Source organism: Hippichthys cyanospilos, chromosome 3 (assembly GCF_059441005.1).
Source record: "Hippichthys cyanospilos isolate Australia breed blue-spotted pipefish chromosome 3, RoL_Hcya_1.0, whole genome shotgun sequence".
NCBI lineage: Eukaryota > Metazoa > Chordata > Actinopteri > Syngnathiformes > Syngnathidae > Hippichthys > Hippichthys cyanospilos.
Genome location: NC_142371.1, coordinates 23,430,984 through 23,455,808, shown reverse-complemented (window position 1 = coordinate 23,455,808; position 24,825 = coordinate 23,430,984). Strand labels below are relative to the sequence as shown.

Sequence of the window (24,825 nt, the reverse complement as noted above, 5' to 3'; positions counted from 1 at the left end):
AAAGCTGACAAACAATGTTTTTAGATGTGCAAATTTTGTGGATCAAATCATCTCATCAATATTGCTTCATAATGTCGATGACTGAAGTATTGATCTACAATTAAGGATTTTTTTTAATTTTGAAAAAAAAATTAAAAGGTTGTTTCCAAACTTTTGTCTTGAACTGTACACAAACGCAGACACACAAAAGCAGCACTATGAAGTGAGTGTGTCCTCTAAAGACAAGGTTTGATAGCAGGGAAACGGGCTGCATAACAACAACTTATTACGATGATGAAATGTCCTACAAGCATCCAAACACTCTTAAAAGAAAGCTCGGCTTAGATAAGGAGCGATGGGAAGCAAGGGGGCACGGGCAGGGTGCTTACGATCCTAACCCGATTGGATCGACGGGTCGCGGCGGGGACTGGACGTAACCAAATCAAATGTCCGTCAAACCCATGTCATGCATAATTAATTGGGCTCGCTACACAAAAATCCATACTGATTGCATTAGGACGTTTCAGGACTCGTCTGAAGTGCATAGCGTCATGTCGTTTAATGCTGCTGCATGTTCTTGCTGCTTGTTATGCGCATTCACGTCTGACATTAAAGAAGAAGGCTCGGTTAATCGTTCATTATTGGTGTTAAATGCTTATATTAAGACTTTGTGTTTTGCAAAATATTAAGGCTTGACTAGCCTTGCTTTTTTTGTGCTCATTCAAATGTGTAGTTATAGTACACGTCATTTAAATCTCATGGGCGTATTTTTACTTTTAAAAGTCCAGACATTCAATCCAAAATATTTGATAGCAGACTTAAGAAATTGCATTCCTAGTTGTGTTTGAGACCGTTTTTCATTTTGAAAATGTTTCCGAACTTATCACTGGTACTTCATTTATAGACTATTTAAGCATGCCAAACATTTATGCTACATTTAATGCTTTAATGAGAAAATTATGTGTTAAAGTGAAATACTCACTGCGTCGGAATGTGTACTCTAAATTTCCCTGCGGAGCCATCATCATTCACCACAATGCACTTGGAATAATGACTATGCGTAGATGTTCATTCTACAGGTTCATAATGGCACGAACATTAGGCGATACGTTTTCACATAAACACCACGAACATATGTATTTCCTTTATTTGAAAATACATCCGACAAAGGAAGTACATTTTTTAAAATATATTTTTTCACAATAAATATTTGTAATGTTATGTTGCGTCAATGTGCCAGCCATAGTGGTCACATGATAAGCAACACGGAGAAAGTAAGTGATGTATTTATTTAATCATCTCATTAAAGGGAGGATGACGGGTTTTATTGCGTATTACTGCCATCTTCAGGACTGGAGTCTAACTGTGTATGCTACCAGGGATACATCAGAATATTTGGCCTTGAATGATTGAATGAAAATGTTTTTTTGTCTGCTTTGTATACACTTACCGATAACGTAAAATCTTTTACTAGTATATTGGTGAAATATAAAATGGTCACTGCTCAATTCCTGCTTTGTTCTCGTACATTGATTTCTCTTTTGACTAGGAGTGCACGCTGACATCTGCAGGACAGCAGAGGACTTACAAGAAAATACATCCGCATTCCAAAACAATTTGAAGGTTTTTATTCCCCCAAAATATGTACAGCCAGGGACAAAATCAAAGAATAAATACATTTAAATTACTGGGCTTTAATATTATCTATTCACAGCTTGATTGATACATATATTTCCAAATAGTTCTCAGTCAGGTCTCATGAAACGTAGACCGGTTGACAAGTCTACAGGCTGGTCAAGGCCTGTTAAGAACTAGCGAGGACGAGGCACAGGGCGTGGTCTTTGGGGCCTCCCCTCAGGAATTAGAGAGGTGAAGAAGGTTCTGACAAAGGACCATGCCGCGGTGAGCAAGCGGGGGGCCGCCGGCTCGGCTTCCTCCGCGCCGTCATCCATCACTCGCTCCTGCAAACACGCCATTTAACGTTTAGGCAGCTTGTTTGTGGTCAAAAGAATTTTCAACATTGCACTGAACTGGCCTTGACTTTTAAACCAAGAGTGCCATTTAAATGAGCAAAAAATATCAAGAAAAGTTAACGATGCTTCATTTTTCCATCGCTACTGATACGATGAAGGAACTCCATTTTGTTCTAACATAAATGCTAGTGCAGTGGGAATGTTATTACATTTCTACTGCATCTTTAAAAAAAAAAAAAAGTTCCATCTAGAGGTGCAAAACAATATAAGTTTAATGAGGCTTCAAATTTCCTATCAGTATATCACTTTAAAGACAAAAAGGTCTTTCTCACCTAGTTAAAAAAAAAAAAAATCGTTTATTTTTTTAAACGAAACACACACCAATTCCCGTATGCCCCATTGCAGTTCTGCTTGCTCCCGAGCTTGGGCTTGTTCAGGAACCTGAAAGTTCAGAGGCTCTTGGTGCTGCCGCTCCGGCATCCTGAACGGAAACCAGTCCTTCTGATACCTAAAAAGAAAAAGGACCAAACATGGGGCCACATATGCCCCCTCAGGCCACAGTTTGAACACCGCTGGCCTAGAGGTTAAAATGTCTGCCTCAAGGGCAAGTTTAGCAACTTACAGACAGACCAGCATCAAGACTACCACAACCACGATTAAGCGGCCGAGGGAGCAGTTGTAGTAGAGGAAGCTGACCATGACGCAGATGCGGAAAAACACGTACAACCAGTCCAGCCAATCGCGGTTGAGCTCAAACTCGTTAAGGCCATCGTCGGCACCGTCGCCACCCTGTACATTCATCTGGATGTTGGCATTGGGTGCGGGACGCAGCGCCAGGTTCTCCGGCAAGGGGTCCGCGGCCGGAACGGGTGCCAGAGGGGGCCGCGCGGCTTCATTGGGCTGAGGCGGCGGCGGCTGTGAGGTGACCGACGGAAAGCTGGGAGGTTGGTAAGCTACCACTGCCGCTTGGCTGCAAAAGTCAAAGACAAGGAGACTGATTTTTTGAAATTTACAAAAAAATAGTGAACGTCTGTTTAAATGTTAGACTGGGGTTCCAGCAGTTCTTCAATGGGAGTAATCATAAATCTAGCGTTACATGGTAAACATGAAACATGTAGGTGTGTCTTTATATTCCATCCATTCATTTTCTATATCCTCACAAGGGTCACAAGCTTCCTGGTGCCTATCCCAGCTGGCTTCGGGCAGTAGGCGAGACACACCCTGAACTGGTTGCCACCCAATTGCAGGGCACACAGGGACGAAAAACCATTCACTCACCCAATCACACCGAAGGACAATTTAGTATGTCTAGCGTTCCGAATCGACTTTTTTTAAGGATCTGCAGGAAACGTGTAAGGAGTTGGATAACATCATCCCAGAGAGGAAAATCATACTCACTACTGCATGTAGTAGTGGCGCACATACATCTGCTGCCACCAAAACATCTGCATGGGCGTCAACATCTGTCCACTTTGCAAAGGTAACCACCCTCCACCATGAGGCCTGTTGATGGATATGATCAAGAATCAGACTTGCCATTTCAAAGGAGAATAAACAAGGTGTTCTTTACGTTTGCCGGACAACGGCGGGGCTCTGAGGGTTCTTGTTGATGGTGCCACCTCGACGTCTGAGCTCACCAGGAGCTCTAGTGATGTAACTAAGTGCAGACTGTGCGGTTTCAGAGGTGCTCCGGGGTGCAGGTGAGTCCGACGGGGTGTGACAGTTGCACACCAGATGCAAGATGGGATACTTGTCATGCTGCTGGTCCGCACAGAAGACATGGGCAAATGTTTGGGGTCATGTTAGGGCTGATTTATTCTTACATTCCTTTTTCTTTACTCATTCTCTATGGCTTTCAACAGCAGTGAATGATTCAAGATTCAAAAGCTTTGTCAAATGTGCCATATATAGATACACACACAGCGTAGAACATTTCCTCCAAAGTCACTTGCAGAACACAATAGTATACCGCGCAGCAACAAATAAAGAAATGTCAGTAAGAATGAAATAAAATGATTAGTTAAAAACTCTGAAATTTACATCACTATCCAGTATTTTTGTTGTTTTATTGCCTACCTTATTGTTTGCTTGATTGTGAATTGCTCAGGGAAGTGAACAGACTAAGAATGTCAGTGTGGTATTACTATGCATATAACAATAAAACTCTCGAAATACATGTTTCAAATGGAAGAGGGTGTCATTGATGGAGATATACCATAAAATTTGGACTATAAACCACAACTTTTTCCCCATAATTTGAGTCTTGCGGCTTATAGTCTAGTGCAGCATAGTTTCTACGCAGTTTGTTTTCTAGGTAACAGGGTAGCCACCAGGGGGCAATGTGCTTATCTGTTCAAAGTGTCAATTTATGGAAAAACTATTAAAAAGATGTGATTGGCTGAGTTCAAAATGTTTTTAAGAGTATAATATATAGCATTAGAAATAATTAGAATATGCATACATTTAATGATCTTATATAAAGGTTTGCCAGGTGTAAATTTTACATATATGAATTATGACAGTTTATATAAGAAGAGGTAGATTTAAAATTTGAGAAAAACGAGATTTAATCGAAAACCCTGATTCTTCTACTATGGAGATTGCATACCTGTTGCAGCACGTCTCGAAGCTGGAGATGGTCATGCAGGAGCTTCCCTGAGTACACCAGCAGCTGATCTCTGGAGCACTGCGGTACACATTGAGGACATTTCTAACATAACATTTAAGAATGTTCATATAACATTCCAGTTAGAGGACCTTGGAAATCGGTAGAGTTCTGCCACTTTGCATTGATTAATGTTTTGGGTAGTACTTCACATACTGCACAGTAGTATACCTTTTAATCCTGAAAACAAGCATTTGTGGACCAGTGCTGTTTGGGTAAAGTTCTATTTTTTACCTTTCAGAATTCCACTATCATAATGAAATATCCTTATACTAAACATTTGTTCCATAAGAGTCATGACAGAGTTGTCCTCGCTTGACTCACAGGCTTACTGGGGCATAATGTGGCGATGTGACTTTTGAGCTTCTCCACCGTCCAGCTCAGGAAGCAGTTGATGGTGCGGTCCTCATGATTCTGGTCTGAGACCTTGATGACCAGGGTGACCGAGGTGTCTTCCGCCCCTGACTCCATGACTCATCGTCGTAGTGTCAGCAAACGTCAGGAGGGGAATTCGGCGACCACTTGAGGGAGCTCCCTTCAACGCCTCACTTGAGAATGCTTGCTCCTCTACATCATCCTGCTGAGCCTGGAAGGGGGTCTCCTCCCAGCTGGTGTCCCTTCTCGAGGTTTCCTTTTCTCCCAAATGGGGTTTTGTTTGTTTTTGCTTTTCTTGGGCTTTGATCAGGTGATGTCATTAATTTGATGTTTTCTATGATTCTTGTGAAGAGACTGTCGTGATTAAAGGCTTTTGACTAACTCCTGGGTGCTGCTTTATTCTGGGGACAAGAGAAAGAACCGTTCAAATGTATTCAACAAACATTAGAATGATTTGATGATTTGATGTTTTCTTAGGTGTCTTTAAATGATGTGTTCTCGCATGTGAAATCAAATGTAAATTCATGCTGAAACTTGCTTCTTGAGACCACCAAAAACTTACATGTGCTAAAAAATACTTTGAAGTTTTCAAACGCTAATTTACTTCATACACTCACCTTATCAAAGAGATCCTGATCTCAACGGTTTTTGCAAATAAGCTAATGTTTGCTAGCTGGACATATATATAGATATTGTGACATCACATAGAGTTGTTGCAATGGTGTCCATAAAACAAACCGCGAACAGATTCAGTTGTTGTCCAATTATTTTAAGTGTCTAACTGGATAGCAGCGACCCAGTGTAAACATTATAAAACACAAACCGTACAGTAGTATTTAAACATTTTGACCAGCGTTAGCTCGATGGCTAGCAAAATAGCTCAACTCCCGCCACGATTTACAAACAGTGAGACTTGCGACTTATGATCAAGTGATTGAAAAGAAAAAAACGACTTCAACGTAGTGACGGCCTCGCCGTGTGTACCTGTTTAAATGCCTCGATGGAGAAGTGTCGCCGTCTTGTTTTCGGTTTACTCAGACCTTGTTGTTATTGTGACGTTGTTGCGGAAGTTAATGCGACGTCAAAAGTCTGCGCTCAACTGACGTAAAATCTGCGCGACATTTAGGAAAACTAAAGCTGATTACGTAGCTTTTTGTTTTGTTTTTAAGGCCTAAACGGAATTGTATGGAGTTAGCGCATGAAAATAAACAATCTAGACAACTGTCACTTAAAAACTATGAAAGGTTGATTTAAGGACATTTTTGAAAAAATGAACTGTGTGTAAATTGTATTGTATTTTTTTTTAAATGAAAGTGCAAGCCAAACATTTGCATAATCTTTTGTAAAGATGCAAAATATATACAAAGACAATTAATCTCATGTTTTTTTTTTTCCAATATTTAAATGGACAGAAGTCTTGAAATGGGCTTTTGTGAAACTGGACTCAAATCAGATTTTTTTATGAGTAGCATATCTAAAATTAAAAAAAAAAAGTAAAATCAAGATGATGTTTTTTTTTTTTTTACATTCAAAAATTGAGCTTGCTCAGAACCGCGTCAGACAGCTTCTTGTTGTAGCGATCGATCTTCCAATGACCTGGCATCCACCCCAGAAGGAAGCGGCGGAAATCGGTCCACGCAAAGGGGAACATCTCGCGCCACTCTTTCTCCAGCGCCGCAAAGTCCACCTGGGTGCTCACCGCATTCTTTAACTCAGAGAAGTAGTGATCCAGCATCCCCGGCACCTTCTTGTCACACTCCCTTTCTTCAAGGCAGCTGCCTAGAAAGTACGCTAAATCTTTCATCCCACAGCCACCCCCCACATACTGAAAATCCACGGCTGCCACGTCACGTCCATCGGAGGAGAAACAGAAGTTGGCCAGCTTGGCATCACCATGCACAATGGTAAGGAATTGGCAGCCTGTAAGTGCTGCATCAATGGCACCGGCTGCCGCCTTCAGCCTGGCATCAGCCATGGTCTCCAGCTCATCCGGGCGTGTCTCCAGGTGCCAGTAGGTACCCACTGGCCATAAGCCGTGCGGGGCTACACCGAGGAAGTGAGCGTGGAAGTGGGCAAGCCAGCTGAGGCACGCCTTCATTTCACAATCTGTTACGCTGCTCCTGTGAAAACAACCAAACAGGTTTAGAGCATATTTGTGCAAAAATAATACTTTACTAGGTCAACACTAAGCAGGCTTTTTGTAACATGACTTTTGGGGGCAGAGCTAGGGTGTTTCAATGATGCACCAGACACTTAATGGTGTCCTGACTTTCACAACCTCTCCAACATCTGTTTAAGTGGCTAGGCAAAAAGTTGGACATTTTATGGTGTTTTGCAGACCCGTACCCCTGTTAAACAGAAAAAAATGCATAAAATGGCTTCTTTAAGTGAAATACTACCTTCTTTGGTTATAACCAGCCACATCCAAGTCCTCCAGCACGATGAGCATCTCGTCTCCGTGGGAACAAGCGGCAAGACACGCAGGTATTCTACACTTGGAATTGGTGGCATAGTTCTGGTACCAGTGGGTCTCCACCTCGTAGGACCTCACTTTCCTCATGTGGGAGCGATGCGCGGCGGGGTCCTTGGCGGCTTGCTCGGCTCCATTGTTGGGGAACTTTATGTGCTTCACGACCACCGATGGCCGCTCGCAGCCCTCCAGGTGCAGGCGGACGATCTCGCCGTAACCGCTCCAAAGCGTCTGAATCTTGGCGCCGACACGCAGCGAGGCGGCGCCACACGCCCGTAGGATCACGTCCTGGTGCTCCGGCTTCATTTACAGTCACCGTGTAGGATCACAAACGAGTCGGAAAGAACACAATGCGGAAGTTGTACCACGAGTTCACATACACAAACCGCAAGCTTACCTAGCGGCACTTTCGCTATTTTTTTGGATGTTTTTTTTTTTTTTTTTAAGGTTCTTAATCACAACATTTTGAAGGACGCTTCTGTTTTATTGGTTACCACCCCCCCCCCCAAAAAAAAAAAAAAATAAAAGAGAAAAAAACATGGAAACACTGGTTTATGAGCTCAAAGTGTAACGCGAAAGTTGTACGGCAACGTACTTTGGACAAATAACAGTCGCAACTAGCTACTGTATGTAATCTCAGGACCACGAAAACAATTATCATAAATGTCAATCGTTCCAACAAGTCATGTATCGCCCATTATGACAGACTCATACTGTACAATTTCCATACTTACCAGATGGATTTCCATGATCTAAGATGAAACACGAGTTTGACGTCTCCCCAGATATCGAAAGTGTTACTGATCTGGACTCTGGTACAGTGAAGAAAATTGTACAGGAAATCCAGTTGGACAAACTTCATATGGCCTTGGACAGTGTGTGTCATTTCGGAAAAAAAAAAAAAAAAAAAATCAACGCCCAAGGAGAGCTAACGCAAATTAAAATGATTAATTCAAGCCAAAGACATCAATTGTACCATTTATTTCAGTACAAAGCAACTATAAAAAAAAAGTGCAACACAGCGAGAATAACCCTAAACACATTCTAAATGATTGAAAACATGTATAGAAAAAGTCTCTGTAGTTTTTGTTGTTCAAGCACTCCCTTTGGCACATTGAGGCTTCCCATTTTGTTCGTTGCTGCAATGCGAAAAAGCTAACCTCCTTTTAACCATATTTTTCATCCATTCACTCTTTTCACTCAACTGCGCTGCAAGTAATAGGATTAACGGCTACAGTTAGTTTGGCAGTGTAAAAGGCTAAAATTCAATAGCGGAACTGTGCCACTTTTTACAAACACATGACAACTAAATTGAACAAGATACACTTTTCTAAACAATAACTTGCTAAAAAGGAAACAGCATGTACTGTATTATATATAATATACCTCTGTAAAACAATTTCTTTGTAACAGTAAAAAGAACATGCAAATAAATTATGTATTAAAAAAAGTAATCGATTACGACTACAACACTGTACAAAACGTCTTTGTGGGAATATTGCATTGGCCTAGTCACCCCTTTCGCACAGATTTGGAGGTAGTATCTGAGGAAACTGAATTCATGGGTGAAAATGTCTCTGTTCACTGGGTAATGTGTGAAAGACACAGAAAATTTGATATAAGGACAACTGAGTTTTGTTGATTTGCTTTGCCTGGTTTTGTATGAAAAAGGAAGGTTGCCAGATATCTTTGAGAAAACACCTCCTGAGTCAATGTTCTTTGGATTTAAATGGAAATTGTTCACAATTTACACCCTGGCGAAATACTGTCCTGGTATGTGAACACCAATAATGCCCCATATCACTGGGTTCTGTATGGAAAAACAAGCCAATAAACACTGCTACAACACTGTTCTAGTTCCCACTTAGCTGGGTTTTGTATAAAAGATTGGGGAAAATTATGCTCTTGTTTTGCTGAGTCTTTGTGTGAAACATCTTAACCAAAATACTATATATCAGATTGTGTGACACAACAATGTCCTTCTGCTTTGCTAGGTCCTGCATTAAAAAAATGTTGACTTAATACTATAGACTTCCAATGCACTTAATTGCAGGCAATAGCCCACTTTCCTTGGTTCTACCAAAGGAAAAATAAAAATATTGTTTTGGAACAAATAAGTGCTAATTATGCCAGATATGTTTGTGAAAGAGCCTACCAACTCTTGATTATAATCCACCCATCCATTTTCTGATTGCAAAAAGCTGAGCCACCATGTAAAAGTGTACACAAATGCAGCAAACATCCCACTTTGTTGGGTTCTGTGTGAAACATAAAGATGATTAAATTCGGTTACAGCTTTCATTCACAAAAGTATCAACAATACCCAACTTTTGCAGAGTTCTGTATAAAAGTGTCAGGTCAATAATTACCACATCTTTTCTTTGAACTTTGTACAAAAAAAAAGGCTACTAAACCAAAGAAGAGTCCACAGCTTCCTTCAAGAAAATGTAACAGAAGTGCTGTAACAAAATTTCCTTCCGTCACTGCATTAATAACCAAAAGAGATTTGATGATTCTGGGGGAAGTTCGAAAGGCAGAAGATGTTGATTTCTGTTATCTGGCATGTTTGGGCACTTTGAGGACTTTGTAGATGTGATTGGCAAAGACGGTGGTGAAGTGTGGCCTTGAGTTCCTGGACATGTGAATACACAAAGGAATTTTACCCACATTCTCGGGGTCCTCCACATCCCAGATCTCAGGCATGCTGCAGCCGGGCCTTGTGGAACGTAAAGAATAGATTTTTATTGGGAATCGTAAGTGGAAACCAGGGCCTAATTTGAAGTGGTGTATCATACTTGGTTCTCCTGGTGCACCATGAATCTTCCAGAACAAAAAAATCGACTCCAAGCTTGTTCAAGTTGCTCAAGACAGTCTCCGCAGACATGCGGCTATACATGGAGTACACCAGTTTGGTTCTCTCTCTGCAGAACACACACACATTTTTTTTGTCGTCATGAAAGCATCACAGTCCAGTCACACGAAGACTACTGGTCACGTGACACCCACTGACCTCAGACCAGCGTCTTCATAGTGGGGATGGTTAACGATGGGCCGACCAGTGGACAGTTTCACGCTGGCCATTGTAGGCATTGCGCCTGCAAATACTGCATCTGCATCACAAGACATACACAAAAGAAAAACAATGCTTTGATGCTCTAAAAAAACATGAAAATTGCAAGATGCATTTCTACAACTTCTCTATATCCAATGTTTCATTTCGTCATCCCAGGCAGACAGAAACAGAAATTTCCACAATAGTACTGGTGTCAGTATAGCGGATATATCCCTCACCAGTGGGGGTGTTTTCCTGTATCCATTCCAGTAGCTCTTCCTGAGGCAAGTTGCTGAACTCCCCAATGATGCCCCACTGGGTCTGCAGGTTGGCCACCCCCTTCACCGCCATGAGTGCAAGCACCAGGAACACGGCGGCCCGATGTTTAGCCTTATCCCTGATCCAGCCCAGCAACTGAGAACCCGGAAGAGAGAATGAGACTCAGTGACGTTAGAGTGCATCCATAGCAGTGGTTCCATTGGAGAACCACCTGTCTGGAGCAGATCAGCGAGGCCACGATGCACATGTGCGGCGTGAGGAAGAGCTTCAGGCGCATGATGAGGGCAGCAAGCAAGCTGAAGGCCAGCAGCTGCAGACTGTGATACGCCATCTATAAATCAGTGGAGAGAAAAAAAATATATGAAACCAACTAGCTTCGACTGGGAGGAAAAATAAACCGCTTGAAGCAAGCACACTTGACATCTTTTTGTATGCTTTGCAAGTCTTGCTAGCAGTCGAAAAGTCTCGAAAATTGGTGCACTTGCAAGTCAATACTGCACTGTACAGAATAAAAGCAGTACCCTCCTTTCTCCAAAATTATGACATTTCAGAAGAAAGTTCGTTCCAAATTTAACAATGCATTGTCAAAGGTTGCAAGACATTGTTCTCTTATTAGTCATAAATTAGCAAAAATAGCACTGATGTGTGGAATAACCAATAGAATCGTTTTGTTAAATAGGAAATTCACCAAAATATGATTTAAGAGCTTTAGGCCTGATGTCAGCAATATGTAAAGGAACATGGATGAATGTTGCTTACCTCTCCTTTAGTGACGGTGTCACACCTTTAAGAGAGAAGAACATCTAAATTATGCAAATATAAGAGTGTGCCATCTGTATTACAGTATGTCTACAATGTGTTAAATTGGAATACATTTCGGGTATTTTTGTATGTGTACAGAATTTTGCTTTGTGTGTACAGTATTGTGTGATTTTAGTGGATAATGAGTGCTACGGTGGAAATGTAGTTCAAATCTTAAAAACAACGGTAAGTGAAAAGAAACTCATAACAAAAGACAAAGGCAAAAAAAAAAACCCAACAAAAATGAAAGAAAATTAACGACAAAGAAGCTAATCAGAAATCAAACAAAAAAATCAAACTGAAGAAGCTTAGTGCAATGTGACATCATCTGACCTCATAACTTCCTTGTTATTATGATGATTCTTCTGTTGATCAACCGCTTTGCTTCCATGCCTCAGGTAGCGAATGACATCCTGCATGATCTAAAAGAGGGGGGAGCTCAGTTTGTCCATTTTATGTACAGACGGGCAATTACAAATCACATCAAAAACAATCTATTCACCGTTTTTGCAATTAAAGCCACCAGCAACAAGTTGATGGGCAGCAGCAGCGTTTTGAGGTAGCGTAAAGGCGTCTAGTGAGAAAGAAAAATATGTTTCAAAAGTCACACGCGCTAAGCACACAAATTCAGTCCCACCTCCCATTCCATGAAGTCAAACTCTGCAGCACATGTGTACATAAGTGTGTGGAAGTCCTTGTAGTTGGTAAACTTGGACTTGATCAGACCGCTGATGTGAGCCTGGGGAAGAAAAGTGTATAGTGTTGTTTTGAAAATGCACAAATAAATACAATATAGTAACTATTAAAAGTGGCACTCTTAAAAAGACAGTAACTTTTAAAGGGATCGTAACTCACATCATCTGAAGCCCCGAGGATGTTGGACAGCAGGAGTTTGAGCAAAACAGTAGAACCCACCCACATAAAAGCCTGCATGGCCTGAGGAAAACAGATGGAAGTTCAAACAAAGGAAAAAGACAGTAGAGTATACTGTAAAAAGCAGAAGTAAATCAATCACCTACCCAGAAGACAAGTCCAGTTCTGAAGATCCGAGTGAAGAGATTCCTCAATGCAATGATAGCCTGGGAATGAAAAGAATTAGGACTTACAAGAAAAGGCTAACCAACTTAAACACACTGAAAATCATCCTGACTCAACTCACCCAAATAGAGACCAGGGAGGAGGCGTAAAAGGACGTGAGCAGCATGGCATTGCCGAACATAAGCACGAAGCAGAAGGCCAACGCGACCTTGCAGTTTGAATAAACAAAAGAGAGGAGGCGCCAGTGAGCACAATCCCTTCAGCGATTTTGCCCAAAAAGCCTGCACATTATCAACTACTTGGCACACAGTGTGAGTCTGAGGATTAAAAGTCATCTAAAAACATCACTTCAATAAAGTAGCAGGGCGAATCCTATTAAATTAAGGAATTAAAGCAAAAATGTCATTTATAAATAAATAAAATAGATGTGCACCTCCCAGAAGCTTTGAATACATTTAAACCTATTAAAAGGTTCAGTGTGTGGAATTTAGTGAGTTATTCGTTTTGGAAAGCCACTATAAATGTCACTTACATGCAAGTAAATGTGTTCTATCTCAATTTTTTTTCCGTGTATTCGTTGGTCTAGTAATTACATGGGAAGCGTCGTTCACATGGAAATCAGCATGTGTCTTTTCACTACGGAAAGGCCAAGGAGGAAAACGTTGCAAACGTAATTTAAATCGCGTTTTGAATGTCCGTTTACGTCTTTGTGCAGATGAGAGAGTTTCTGGTTTGTATGCCAACCGCAAATAAATACAGAAAAGGAAAAAGAAGGTTTGTCTGCCAATGGTGAATTTAAAAAAGGAAGAGCAGAATATGCCACAAGGTGTGGATTCCATTTCATGCAGCATGCAAAAAAAAAAAAAAAAAAAAAAAAAGTGTCATGAAGGGGCTCGACGATCGGGTTGAGGAAGGGACGGTGATTATGCTGCAACTGTTGTAAAATCTCAAACCCCCATGTTGCGGCAAAACTTTGTCTTTGGACTAGAACATACACTGCTCAAACCCATAAATGCTGAATTCACCGCAATATATGAGCGGAATACTGTGATGGAGAATGAAAATCGACAATACCATGTGAGTGACCAATAACAGCTGCATTTTGGCCGCACTGAGGTAACCCAGGATGTAGGATGCAAACAGCGAAGCCACCTGGAAAATAAAAGCATAAAAAACCCTTAGTAGAAACATCCATTTGTTCCTTTAAACCAGGGGTGTCAAACTCATTTTTAGCACAACAGAAAAATCTGTCCTCAATCGGGCCGGACAGGTAAAATTATGCTATAAATCTTAAAAACAATTAATGTTGATTATATGTAGATTATTGCTCTGCACACTAGCCTGGTCCGAATTCTTTTTTCTTCCAATAAAAAAAGTGATAAGACCACAGGCCGTACGTTTGACACTATTGCTTTAGACTTTGTGTCTGCCAAGTTAGTTACCTGAGTGAGCAGCACAAACTGGGCAAACTGCCACGGCAGCATGAAGCACAGCGTGGAGATTCCCAGAGCGACTAGTGCCATCCTGCTTGGGTTCCGGCTCCTGGTGGTAGGGGGTAACAAAAGACAGCGAGGGGAAAACAAAGTTAAACAAACACCCACTGGACACTGCATTAACTACACTATTGAATGTGATATAAAGGAACTACATTTACTGATTTACTTTCAATCCAGTTAAAATGGATTTTTGACTTATATGGTTGTCTTTGGCATGAATGAGTTACTTTTCCAATGCAGGCTCAGTAAAAATGGATCTTTGACATCTATAGCCATCATTGGTAGTGAATGACCAAGCAAAGCCATGTCAAATTTATTTATATAGCCCTTAGTCACAACAGAGTCTCTAAGGGTTTCACCAGTGAAAGAATTACAGAGAACATCGCAAATTCACAAAGGCAAACCCTGAACAAAGCTGAGCAAAGATTTAACTATTTGAGGGTGTTTACGAACATGTGTACCTCAAGATGAATGTGAGTAGCAGCATCTGCAAAACCAGGAAGGGGTAGGCAAAGCTTTCCCTCAGAGGAGGAGTCCACATCACACGTGTGCTCTGAAACACCCATGGAAAAAAAAATGAAAGATTAACTGGTTATTAACCCTATTTACATTTCAACGGCCGGCACACACTTCTCCATGGTTGAAGAAGAAACACACAGTTGTCACAACGCCACCCAGTCGACTGCCACTGAAAATAAAACACAAAGGGCCTCGTTTACTGAAACATGCATAAATAGCTCATCTATTACTTTTTGTCATTTGTGCAGGACTGAGAGAAAACCACACAGCAGAGAGATGGCAACGAAAGAAGTACAGTGTGGAATTTGGAAGCATTATGCTTGCACGCTCGAAAAAGCCTGTGTGCTAAGTTTCGTGCATTATAAAGCGACTAAGGCTAGAAAACAGAAAATTCCCAAACAGTAATAAGCGAAGAAACTGGTCGACTGCTCTTCTTAATTGGTTTCAAATCTCAGCTGCAGAAGAACCATTTCGATTTTGTTACAAAAAAACTTTAATAGCATTTAAATGATTAATAGTAAAACTGCTGTGTCAATGTTTTACTTCGGCAAGAAGGAACACATTTTTCATTAAAATCTTGGTTTGGGTTTTTTGTGGTATCGTTATAGTATTGGTACAGACATACTTTTTGCAGTTATGGAAACAAAATAGGAATTCTTATTCGTGACAACACTAGAACAGCAATCTTTGTAGACCAAATAAGTCGGTCCGGATCAATTTTTCACCAACCCGCCAAGCGGGAATAATTACCTGAGGTAGGCGCCGTACAGGAAAAACAGGCTCATCATCACCCCGTTTAGCAGGAACACGCATGCTACGTAGAAGTAAGCCGGGTCGCCCAAGCCTAATGCACACACACATGCACACGCATTTACAACAAGTATTTACAAGGACAACTATTATTTAGGTGCAACAAGAGAGAATTTGTGAAAACAAATGCAGTTAAAAAAATGTTTTTCAGTGCAGTCATAGCCAGCAAGAAAAAGGTAGATATTATTTTCAACCATTCGGGTTATGTTATTGCTAAATGTGCAAAGTATGACATATCATGTAATTGTATAGGACTGATACAAAAGTGTCAAAGACTTTTAGATAGCACCCATTTTGTCAGGTGACTATACTGGATGAAGTACTTTTTTCTAGTCATCTTTATTAATTGGTTTGGAAGTAGTTGATAATAAGTCAAGAAATAAAGCAGATTTGGTCATCTAAGTAAGGCTTCATCAGGCACGAGAATAAAACAATTGCTCACAAGAAAAACAAGCTTAAAAATATTAATTCAAAGAGATTGTAATAAAATGGAGAGCCTCAGCAGTTTCAACGAAGCCAAAGTAAAGTTAGGTTTTTAAGTCAACTGACATCTAATTCACAAAATCTGGTTTCATTCTTCAATAATATTTAAATACATTTTGTCATAATTGTACAATAAAAGCATCATTGAAATATTAATTATTATTTTACAAATATTGTAATGTTTGTAGTCGTAGCATTTGAGTCTTAGTAGATTTAGAAATTGAGAGATTGTTTTTTTCTCAAATAAAAAACAGATTTTGAATTTCCAAGCAGTTCTATGAGTTCAAACATTTTCAGTGTGTTCTCTACAAATGATTAACTTGACCTAATTTAGGTTTGTTTTTTGTTTTTTTTTTAAATTATCAAAACAAGAACTGACATTATTTGTCCTTGAAACTTAGCCAGTCTCATCTAGGACAAATATAACTCTCTTGCATCACATTTACCTAAACTTTAAGCAAATACGCTCAACAAACTGTGTGTCGTTTTGATTTTGGAGGATTTCAATTCTCCTTTTCTTCTCCTACCCGCTAACAACAGAGGACAAACTTGCTGTGTGCGGTCAATGGTCATGCATTTGCAGAGGGCACAGGGTCTCCATGGCAACCGCCAGTACCTTCACAGCTGTCCACGGGCGCCAGGCCTTCTCCTCTGTTGATGGACCAGCACATTTTGGTGGGAACACCAAAGTAGCCCATGACAGCCATGTATACCCGGTACCAGCTGGCCACAACCACCTAGGAAGCACACACAGTCAGAAAAAAAAAGGTTACATTTGTCTTTGTCAACAAATATTATTATAATTCAATATAATTATAATAATTATAATTCAATTCAAATTTTTTTGAGTGTTGGCTATATAAAGGGGAAAGAAGGCTTGTGCCTTGAATATTACATCAGTTTCCTTGGCAAAAAAAAAAAAAAAGATTTAACTGTATTTTGTCGTCATTTTGTATTTACTTTTCAAACTAATAGATGACTACAATTTCTGATAGTAACTAAAAAATAGAATAAAGCAGTTGATCAAAAATGTCATCTTTTCATTGAGCATTCTGAACGACAACTATAAATTAAAATAAATATGAAAATATGAAAGAGAAAGAAATGTTGATATTAAACTGAGTTTTGAAGGATAACAAAGCCATCAGACTATGCAGAACAGGAGAAACAGTCAAGAATACAGAAGACAATAAAAGATTACCTTAAAAGGTTCGGTATGGATTTTTTAAGACCAATTCTGATATTAGACCGGGGGGAGAAAAAAAATGATGACCGATCAATCCGCCAATGGAAAAACAAATAAAATGCCTTATTTGTGTTTGCTTTTGCTCAAAAAGCTGAATAGCATTTATGCTCATACACAAGTCCAAAAATTGACAGTTATAAAATAATGACAGCTTCAGATTTTGACTTCTAAGCCCCCCCCCAAAAGAATGTACCTCAGGGTAAAGATTAAACCTCTTGAGAGTATTTATCACTAATGGGTACTCGGTCAGTCGGTCATTCATGACCATGTGCAGGCCCTCTAGGAAGGAAGGCGCCTCAATGATGATCTTGTAGTATGAGTAGTACAAGCCCTGCGAAGCACAAACAAGATAGACAAGTCCATCAATTAAAAGAGCTCATATCCAACTAAGGTGTGCTCACAAAACCAGTATGAGGAAAGAAGAAGCACTGCAGCTTTGCAACAGCGCACTTTTTGGAAATGAAGAAATGACTATTTTAAGCAAAAGTGACTAATGTCTTGTGTAATCTGGTTTAGTGACAGTTTTTCTTGAAGTGTCAACCAATTTAAGAACTGTACTATAAATTGCTACCTCCACAAGTAAAAATATTTTTATTGTCTTGCTTGCTTTTTACCCACACACCTAAAAGACTTATAAAATGTCATATTGTCTTCAGTATGATGTAGAGCTCAATTGCAATAATAGCTATATCTGAAAATCTAGAAAGCTAGTTTTCACCATTTCTGTCCGGAAAGCCATTTCCTTCTCAAGGTTGGACAAATGCGAGAAGTGTCGGTCATTCTCAAAGAGCCGAGTGAGATGATACCTGCAAGTGGAGAATAGCAAAAACAAAGTCTCATTAAAAAATACAGTGCATTCAAATATTTTCGTTGAGATTCAAAAAAGGCATGGATTACTGTTTTAAATTGCTGTTATGAAAGTAGAAGCTTCTCTAAAATTTTAAAAATGATTGGCGGAAAAAATGCAGCACCAATTCAACAATCTAATTCAGGAATCAAGGAGATGAAGATGATCCCAGAAGAATTCTCTAAGAGTGCATGAAGGCAAAAAAAAAAAATAGCTAGGCAATGTATATACGTTGAACTCCAAAAAGTGAATTATCGAGTTGAAAATGTATAGTCTGCATCTTGAAGATATTTTTTGAGGAACCAGCCTTGGAGGTTGTCTGACACATCTCTAAATAGGATTTAAAGTCTTTTCACATTTTACCAGCACATCTTTTAAAAGGGATAGAGTATTTATTTAGCCCACACAGACAAAAAACAAAAAACTACGATTGATTCAATATAATTTTATCCGTTTTTATTTATAATGAACAATCAACACCTTTAGAATCGCATTCTGCCACTTGCTGTCTGCAGAAAATAATATCATGTACAGTACTTAATCAGGTAACAGTCAATCACAGCTCAGTTTTCGAAAGTCACAAGCCAAACTTGTGAACAATGAGTTGTTTTCGGAGATGTGAGAAAATGTTATTTTAAGTCAACAGCAAGTGGCAAAATTTGTTATATAGATATTATTGAATATAAACAAAAAATGAAGTTATTACATTAACCGTAGACAATATTAACATTTTACTGATTAAAATGGCTCAATAATATTACGTCAAAAATATATTTATTCTGTAAATAATGAGTAAACCTTTAAAGGACTATTCAATTAATAAATATAGCCTTAGATTAGAGTATTCAATTAACAAAAAAAAAATTGCAATGAAAAAGCATTTAAAATAATCACACGCAAATTTTCACATTTTCTTATTCAACTCACCAGTGAAGATATCCACTCAGAGCAGCTGTGGACAGAAAAAAAATGTCATTTAAACGCCGAAGATCACATGAAAAACAATAATGACTCCAACAAATAAAAGCCCTTCTTAATTGTCAATAAATTAGCACTGAGTGGTGGCTAACGCTCCGAAGCTAACACAGACAGGTGAGCTAACGCTAGCCCGGATGTTGATGTACGATGGAGATAACAAGTTTGTTAGCCGCACACTTGACACACTTTTGGATGTCCAAGTCGAAGCTAGCGACGTTAGCGTGTCTGGGGAGCTTACCGAGAAGAAGCGTGAATCCCAGCCCGGCTGCTACGGAGGTGGTTAGCCCCAGCTTGTGCCGGATGCCCGGTAGCCCGTTCGCGGCTTTGGCATCCCTGCCAGAAGCGGCGGCTCGCTTGGCGCCGCTTTTGCCGCTAGGAGAAGCGAGTGGGGGACTCTTGTCGCTTTTGTCGCTCTTTGCCTGCTTGCGGTTTTTGGCCGCCATGGGTAGCTTGCGGGAAGAGAAGCGAGGCAAGCGAGAGAGAACGCCGGAGGTGAGCGAGAGCTGAGCGGCCACAGAGCGTGCCTGCTCTTGAGCTCCGCTGCTGGAGACGCTTTCACTTATTACAACAGTGGTGGATCGGTCCAAATGTCGATAGTGCGGTGGATCGGTCCAAATATCGACAGTGCGATATCGATGTTGATATCAAATTTGTTTTCAATCAATGTCTTGGAATCGATACTTGAGTGGCTGGTCACGCCTGCATGCACTTCTGCGATGAAATTAAAATTGCGAAATGCCATGCTGCTCTTCCTTCAGACTTTGGAAACAATGTTTGTTTCAAATAATGATTAATGTTCTATGAATTGTTGCTAAGAATTGATTCCCCTGAAGCATGTCTAGCATGTTCAGGGGCCCTAAAAAGGGAGGGGTTCATATTGGCACTGAGTATGTGGAAAATTGGGTTCAAAGTTTAGGTCAAAGATGTCATGTAGATTTGACGGGGATGGCTGTGCAGTACCACATTTCCCCAGCAGAAAATGTACTGCTTGATGAATGAGTTGAAATTTTGTTTTGGGGCATTCGATAGTTTGTAAAGTTTAATATTAAATTAAGTGTTTTTCAAATTAAAAAAAAGTCACAAAAATAGACCCTAAGGGAAATGTTTAACCAACAAAGAAAATAAATACAAGTTGTTTCGACCCAGTGTGGGTGGAGTCAAACGCGCTGAGCCACGCCTCGAACGCTCTGCAACCCAATTTCGGTGAAATGCTGTCTCCAAGTGCACGTTGAGCGCAACTACAGAAAGTTTGTCTCATTACCATGGTGACGCCACGCGACCAGGAAACACCATTTCCCCAGGAAGGGCACTGAATTCCCTGAGGCCCTAATCAAAAGTCTGCAAGCATATACCGCCATCCTTTTGTACCTTCTGATTAGCAAAAGCACATTTCTACTTGAGAAGGATGACAAAGTACTCACGCTACGTGCATAAGTGGAAGCACATGTACTTGTGTAAGAAGTACTCTGGTTAAAGTAGCCGACATCATTTTTCATACTGTGATTATAGAAGAATAGAATTGAATAGGATAGAATGCATTTATTGTATAGCTTGTATACAATGAAATTGGCGGCGCTGCTCCCATTGGTGCATAGTAAATAAAACACTAAATAGAATAAATAATGCAAAAATATAAAGTGCCGTTTCAGAGCGCAATTGTTATTTTTAACGTGTTCAATCGGTTTACTGTTTTCCAGAGCTTTGATAGCTCTGGGGAAAATCTGACTGAGTCTGATTGCCGGCTTTTTTGAGGACAACAGTTTGAACTATTTCAACCAATCATAGCTCAGCTTGCGGACATCACAGGAACACACTCAGAAAAATGGGTGACTCATGGTTAGTCAATAGCAGGAGAGTGTCATCCATTAGCTAAAATACTTCTAAAATAAAAAGAAAATGACCAAAAATGACCCAAATACTGCACAAAGGGTGATCCAAACGGTCATTTTTAGAGTAGTAGGAGGAGAATGGAACATATTATTGTAAATATTTTTTTGACTTCTGAATTTAGGTCAACAGCTCACCCAAGCCTATTTCTTGGTGGTGTTTACGTGCTGCCAAGGTTATTATGGTAGTTTCCTCTTCTGCTGGGAAAGATGACGACACATTCACACCCTTGGTGACCAGGCGGCAGAGGGAGCTGCCGTAAACAACACGGAGGGACCTGCAAAACATGTTTTTCCTCCCCTCACTTTTCACAGCCTACTGTGCTCCTCCAAACGGGAAGGGACAGGACGGGAGTAGAGTATTTATAGGCTCATAATGAACATGTGTCTACCAACACCACGTTGTACACGTTCACACTCACACACGTGGAGAAAGTGTCTGTCTGACACACATTTAACAAGATTTGAGTCACAACAAGGCGTTCCCGGATGTCAAGAAGACAACAAGGCATTTGGAAAAACAAAAAGTGTGTTTATTAAGACAACGCAAAAAAAGGCCCTGAATACTCAGGAACATTATCAAGATACTTCGTTACGAAGCAGGCGTGCATTTTTCTTTACACGGAGCACAAAAAAAAAAAAAAAAAAAAAACACACACAACAGCAGAACTCCTCATCAGAATTCCAAAAAGGTGAAGAGCACCACAAAAGTGTTTATCATGTGACCGTTGACCACACACTTCCCCCTTTTTTACAAGCAAACAAACAGACCCAAGTAATAGTAAGCCCTGTGGGAATTAGCCTTGCTTTCACATGCCCCCACCCCCAACATCCTGCATATTTGCCCACCGGGATCCCCTTTCAGAGGACACCTAGAGGCTTCCAACCACAAGAGACTTTTTGTTGTCACATTGCTTGGTGTAGAAAAAAAACATCAACTTCAGCTACTCCTCGTAAGAACCACGGAACGGGGGAACATCCTGTACTACTTGCACAGGAACAGCCTACAGACAATTTCAGAATTTTCAATCCATTTAACAAGTTATCTGGAATGTGGGAGGAAACCGGAAGCCGGGATTGGAACCAAGTACCGCAAAACTGCGAGGCAGTCGTGCTAGCCACATTACTGCAGTGTTGTGTATATATATAAAAAAACTGCTTTAGAAAAATGACATCTCGTGTCTTAGATGAGGTTATTGGTGGTGAACGTTAGCTGCTCCGACGGAAGTCAAATGGGAGAAATAAAAGGCTACACACTTGCTTCCTGTCTCCTCTCCCAGAGTGTAAACAAAATGGCCACGCGCGTACACAACATTGAATCATCATAACTCTCCTCCGCAATAAAGTTCATGTATGTAGGGAGTGAATAAAGCTTGCAGTTTGTACTCCAGCCTTGAAATACGACAACAGATTAAGGGATCAGATGGGAGAAAACAAAAAACGTGTTTACACGTGTGGGGGGGCTTTTCGTGTCGTCTTGAAAATGGCGTCCATTTTACCATCAAAATCAAATAAAGATGTCCGATGTTAAATTCCAATTGACTGGGGTTGAAAAAGGGGAAGGTATTGATGAATATAACGTTTTGAAGACAATTACCCCTCCCCACCCGCTCATTTGAATCTAGATTTTTCAAACATAAACACGGCTCATTAGCCGGGCGGCTAAGCGGCGAGCTAACCGCAACGGAATCAAGATTCCGGGAAATAGAACAGAAAACATGGATATGAATGGAGGGGGGGGGGGGGGGGGGGGGTAAATAACGGCTACCAATTTTGTAGAGTTTAACTTGAAAGTCAACGTGAGGACCGCGGAGGGAGGTGGGAGCCGTGTTTGAAGCCTCGTCAGCAGGACACGTTGTCCGCCGCCTTGGGGTAGTCGCCACAGTCCGCCGCTGAGAACTGCAGCCGCCTCACGGCCTCTTTGATCAGGTTCCCCGACAGGATGAGCTCCTGAAGCAGGCGGTGCGGGTCGTCCTCGTCGGCGTGCAGTCGCTTTTTGTTCCACGGTTTGATTTGGTCCCACTCCTGGTCGCTCGAGCCGGGGATGTGGTAAGGGCTCGCCCGGCTATTGCCGCGGGTCCGCAGCCGCATGCAACAACCTTGCCGCTTCGCAGCCGGCGCCCCCGTGGAGACGGTGCCTCCTACAACTCCTCCGCCGCCGATGACGACCCCCGCCGGGTTGACCACGCTCCCCACCCCGGTGGTGAGTCCGTGCAAGCAGGCTGTCTTCTTCGGGTGGCCGCCGCTATTGTTGTGGAGCTGCAGCGCCTCGCCGATCCGCGTCACCAGCGCGTCCACCTCTTTGGAGTCGACGGTAACGGACTGCTCCAGGAAAATGTAGTTTTCCTTTCGACAGGGCATCGTGAGCGCCGGTGGTTTTGTTGTTGTTGTTGGGGATGAATGAGAGAGGAGCCGCTCCTCGTGCCACTCCGCCGTCCTCGCTCTCGCCACGCCGCCAACCTCCCAACAAGCTCAGTTGATTTGTAAACAATGGATGACGTGTAGTCAAGAACGTACCAAGTCTCCCGCCAAGGGGCCAACGCGGGGTGCTCTAAAGCAAAACACCAGATTCGCGTAAAAATATCTCTGCCACATTTTTTACACGCATTCAGATAGCACATTCAATTAAAAATACTAAATATAATATCATCTATAGTACTGACTAGATGACTTATTAACATGTCAAAACTTTTTGTCCCCCCAACCACTCTCCTGCTTTTGGACTCTTCTGGCCAAATGAACGTTACATAACTGCTAACCGCTTGTCAAGGGATACCAAACAAAGCACGTTTTCTCAAAGATGAGAAGAAAGCAAGCCGTTAAACGTCTGGGTTTACATATTCGCACCACGAGGAACAACTCTCAACCCTGACATCTTTTTCCCAATTATGTTTTCATGTGGAAAAAAAAAAACAGTGCGCCTAATAAAATGTTAAAAGGAACATAATTTTCACGATATTTTACAATTTTTTTAATCAACTGCTTTATTCATGCAACATTTAACAAAACAACCGCCGCTGTTAATAAAGAATGTCCAGATGTAATATAGAGCAAAGTAACAAATGCATACGTTCGATTACTGCTTTCTGATTGTTGTTCAAACGCGACCAAAAAGTAGTGATCATTGGAAAGACTACAGGACGTTGAAAGTAACTGCCGGTTTCTAGCAGCCGTTAATTGGTGCGTTGGCGAGTAACAAAAACGCAATATTTTAAATCGTCTGCCCAATTTTAAGATGATCAGAATCAGGATAGAACACTGGGGTTTTAAGAACATTTTGTTTTATTTCATTTATTCTTTTTCATGTTCAGAGCCGGAAAAGAATACAGTTATTGCCAACAGAAAAAAAACATGCATGTATACTATATGCAACCTAGCCAGATAACAGAGGAAGTAAACACAGCAAATGGGGGAAGTTAAAATCTTTTAAACTACTTAGTTAAATCACTGCTGCATTAGCCATTTAGAAATGTGTTTTACATATTTGTTAAAGAAAAAAAGAAAGTTAAAAAAAACATTCAAAGGAGAGAAAAATTGATATACAGTATTTTTTCTGTCCTTAATATATTACTGAGGTATCGAATCGGAACTAAGTATCGGCAAATCCTCAAAATCAGGAGACTCAAACTGTGACTTGATTAAAGAAAAAACAAAAGTGAACTAAAAACATCTCCAAGTGAATATATGTGGATCCAGTATTATTGCACAATTTTTAATGCAATTTATTGAAGAAAAAAAAAACAACAAAGAATCATGTCAACCAAATTGTCACATTTTTGTTTTTAAGTAAAGAAAAGCACATCTTTAATGCCTGTGTTTTTCTATTTACGCACCACAAGCAAGAGATATGGAAATTCAAAAATGAATTTTTAGGCATTATCGTTTGAACATATTGTTATTGACCATTTTCTGTGTGCACGTGAATGCA

General features: G+C 40.7%; 4 protein-coding genes across 5 annotated transcripts; all 4 read right to left on the bottom strand.

The window, feature by feature from the left end:
• Positions 1-1,592: 1,592 nt before the first annotated feature.
• Positions 1,593-6,098, bottom strand: LOC148426398 (homocysteine-responsive endoplasmic reticulum-resident ubiquitin-like domain member 2 protein). 2 transcript variants are annotated; one of them, XM_088411810.1, is made up of 8 exons: positions 5,977-6,098; positions 4,942-5,393; positions 4,561-4,638; positions 3,523-3,713; positions 3,351-3,455; positions 2,575-2,922; positions 2,334-2,460; positions 1,593-1,940 (listed from the first exon to the last, which is right to left on the bottom strand). In XM_088411810.1, the coding sequence occupies exons 2-8, from the start codon at positions 5,086-5,088 to the stop codon at positions 1,791-1,793; spliced, it is 1,146 nt and encodes a 381-aa protein (XP_088267936.1). In that variant the 5' UTR covers positions 5,089-5,393; positions 5,977-6,098; the 3' UTR covers positions 1,593-1,790. The 2 variants fall into 2 exon arrangements, with proteins under 2 accessions (XP_088267936.1, XP_088267937.1); XM_088411811.1 differs by having other exon boundaries at positions 3,523-3,710.
• A 170-nt stretch (positions 6,099-6,268) lies between these two features.
• Positions 6,269-8,281, bottom strand: pkdc (protein kinase-like domain containing). Its single transcript, XM_088411812.1, has 3 exons — positions 8,197-8,281; positions 7,392-7,762; positions 6,269-7,112 (listed from the first exon to the last, which is right to left on the bottom strand). The coding sequence occupies exons 1-3, from the start codon at positions 8,209-8,211 to the stop codon at positions 6,521-6,523; spliced, it is 978 nt and encodes a 325-aa protein (XP_088267938.1). The 5' UTR covers positions 8,212-8,281; the 3' UTR covers positions 6,269-6,520.
• A 147-nt stretch (positions 8,282-8,428) lies between these two features.
• dpy19l1l (dpy-19-like 1, like (H. sapiens)) lies at positions 8,429-19,582 on the bottom strand. The gene is made up of 22 exons (XM_088411926.1): positions 19,250-19,582; positions 18,961-18,985; positions 17,905-17,992; positions 17,380-17,517; positions 16,557-16,677; positions 15,398-15,491; positions 14,759-14,816; positions 14,590-14,681; positions 14,075-14,174; positions 13,707-13,784; positions 12,754-12,840; positions 12,614-12,673; positions 12,450-12,530; positions 12,232-12,333; positions 12,097-12,168; positions 11,928-12,016; positions 11,553-11,577; positions 11,005-11,124; positions 10,754-10,928; positions 10,473-10,572; positions 10,258-10,383; positions 8,429-10,178 (listed from the first exon to the last, which is right to left on the bottom strand). The coding sequence occupies exons 1-22, from the start codon at positions 19,452-19,454 to the stop codon at positions 10,016-10,018; spliced, it is 2,199 nt and encodes a 732-aa protein (XP_088268052.1). The 5' UTR covers positions 19,455-19,582; the 3' UTR covers positions 8,429-10,015.
• A 1,826-nt stretch (positions 19,583-21,408) lies between these two features.
• On the bottom strand, positions 21,409-23,378 carry gbp (glycogen synthase kinase binding protein). Its single transcript, XM_088411893.1, has one exon. It carries the CDS (start codon positions 23,256-23,258, stop codon positions 22,740-22,742), a length of 519 nt encoding a protein of 172 aa, XP_088268019.1. The 5' UTR covers positions 23,259-23,378; the 3' UTR covers positions 21,409-22,739.
• Positions 23,379-24,825: the final 1,447 nt, after the last annotated feature.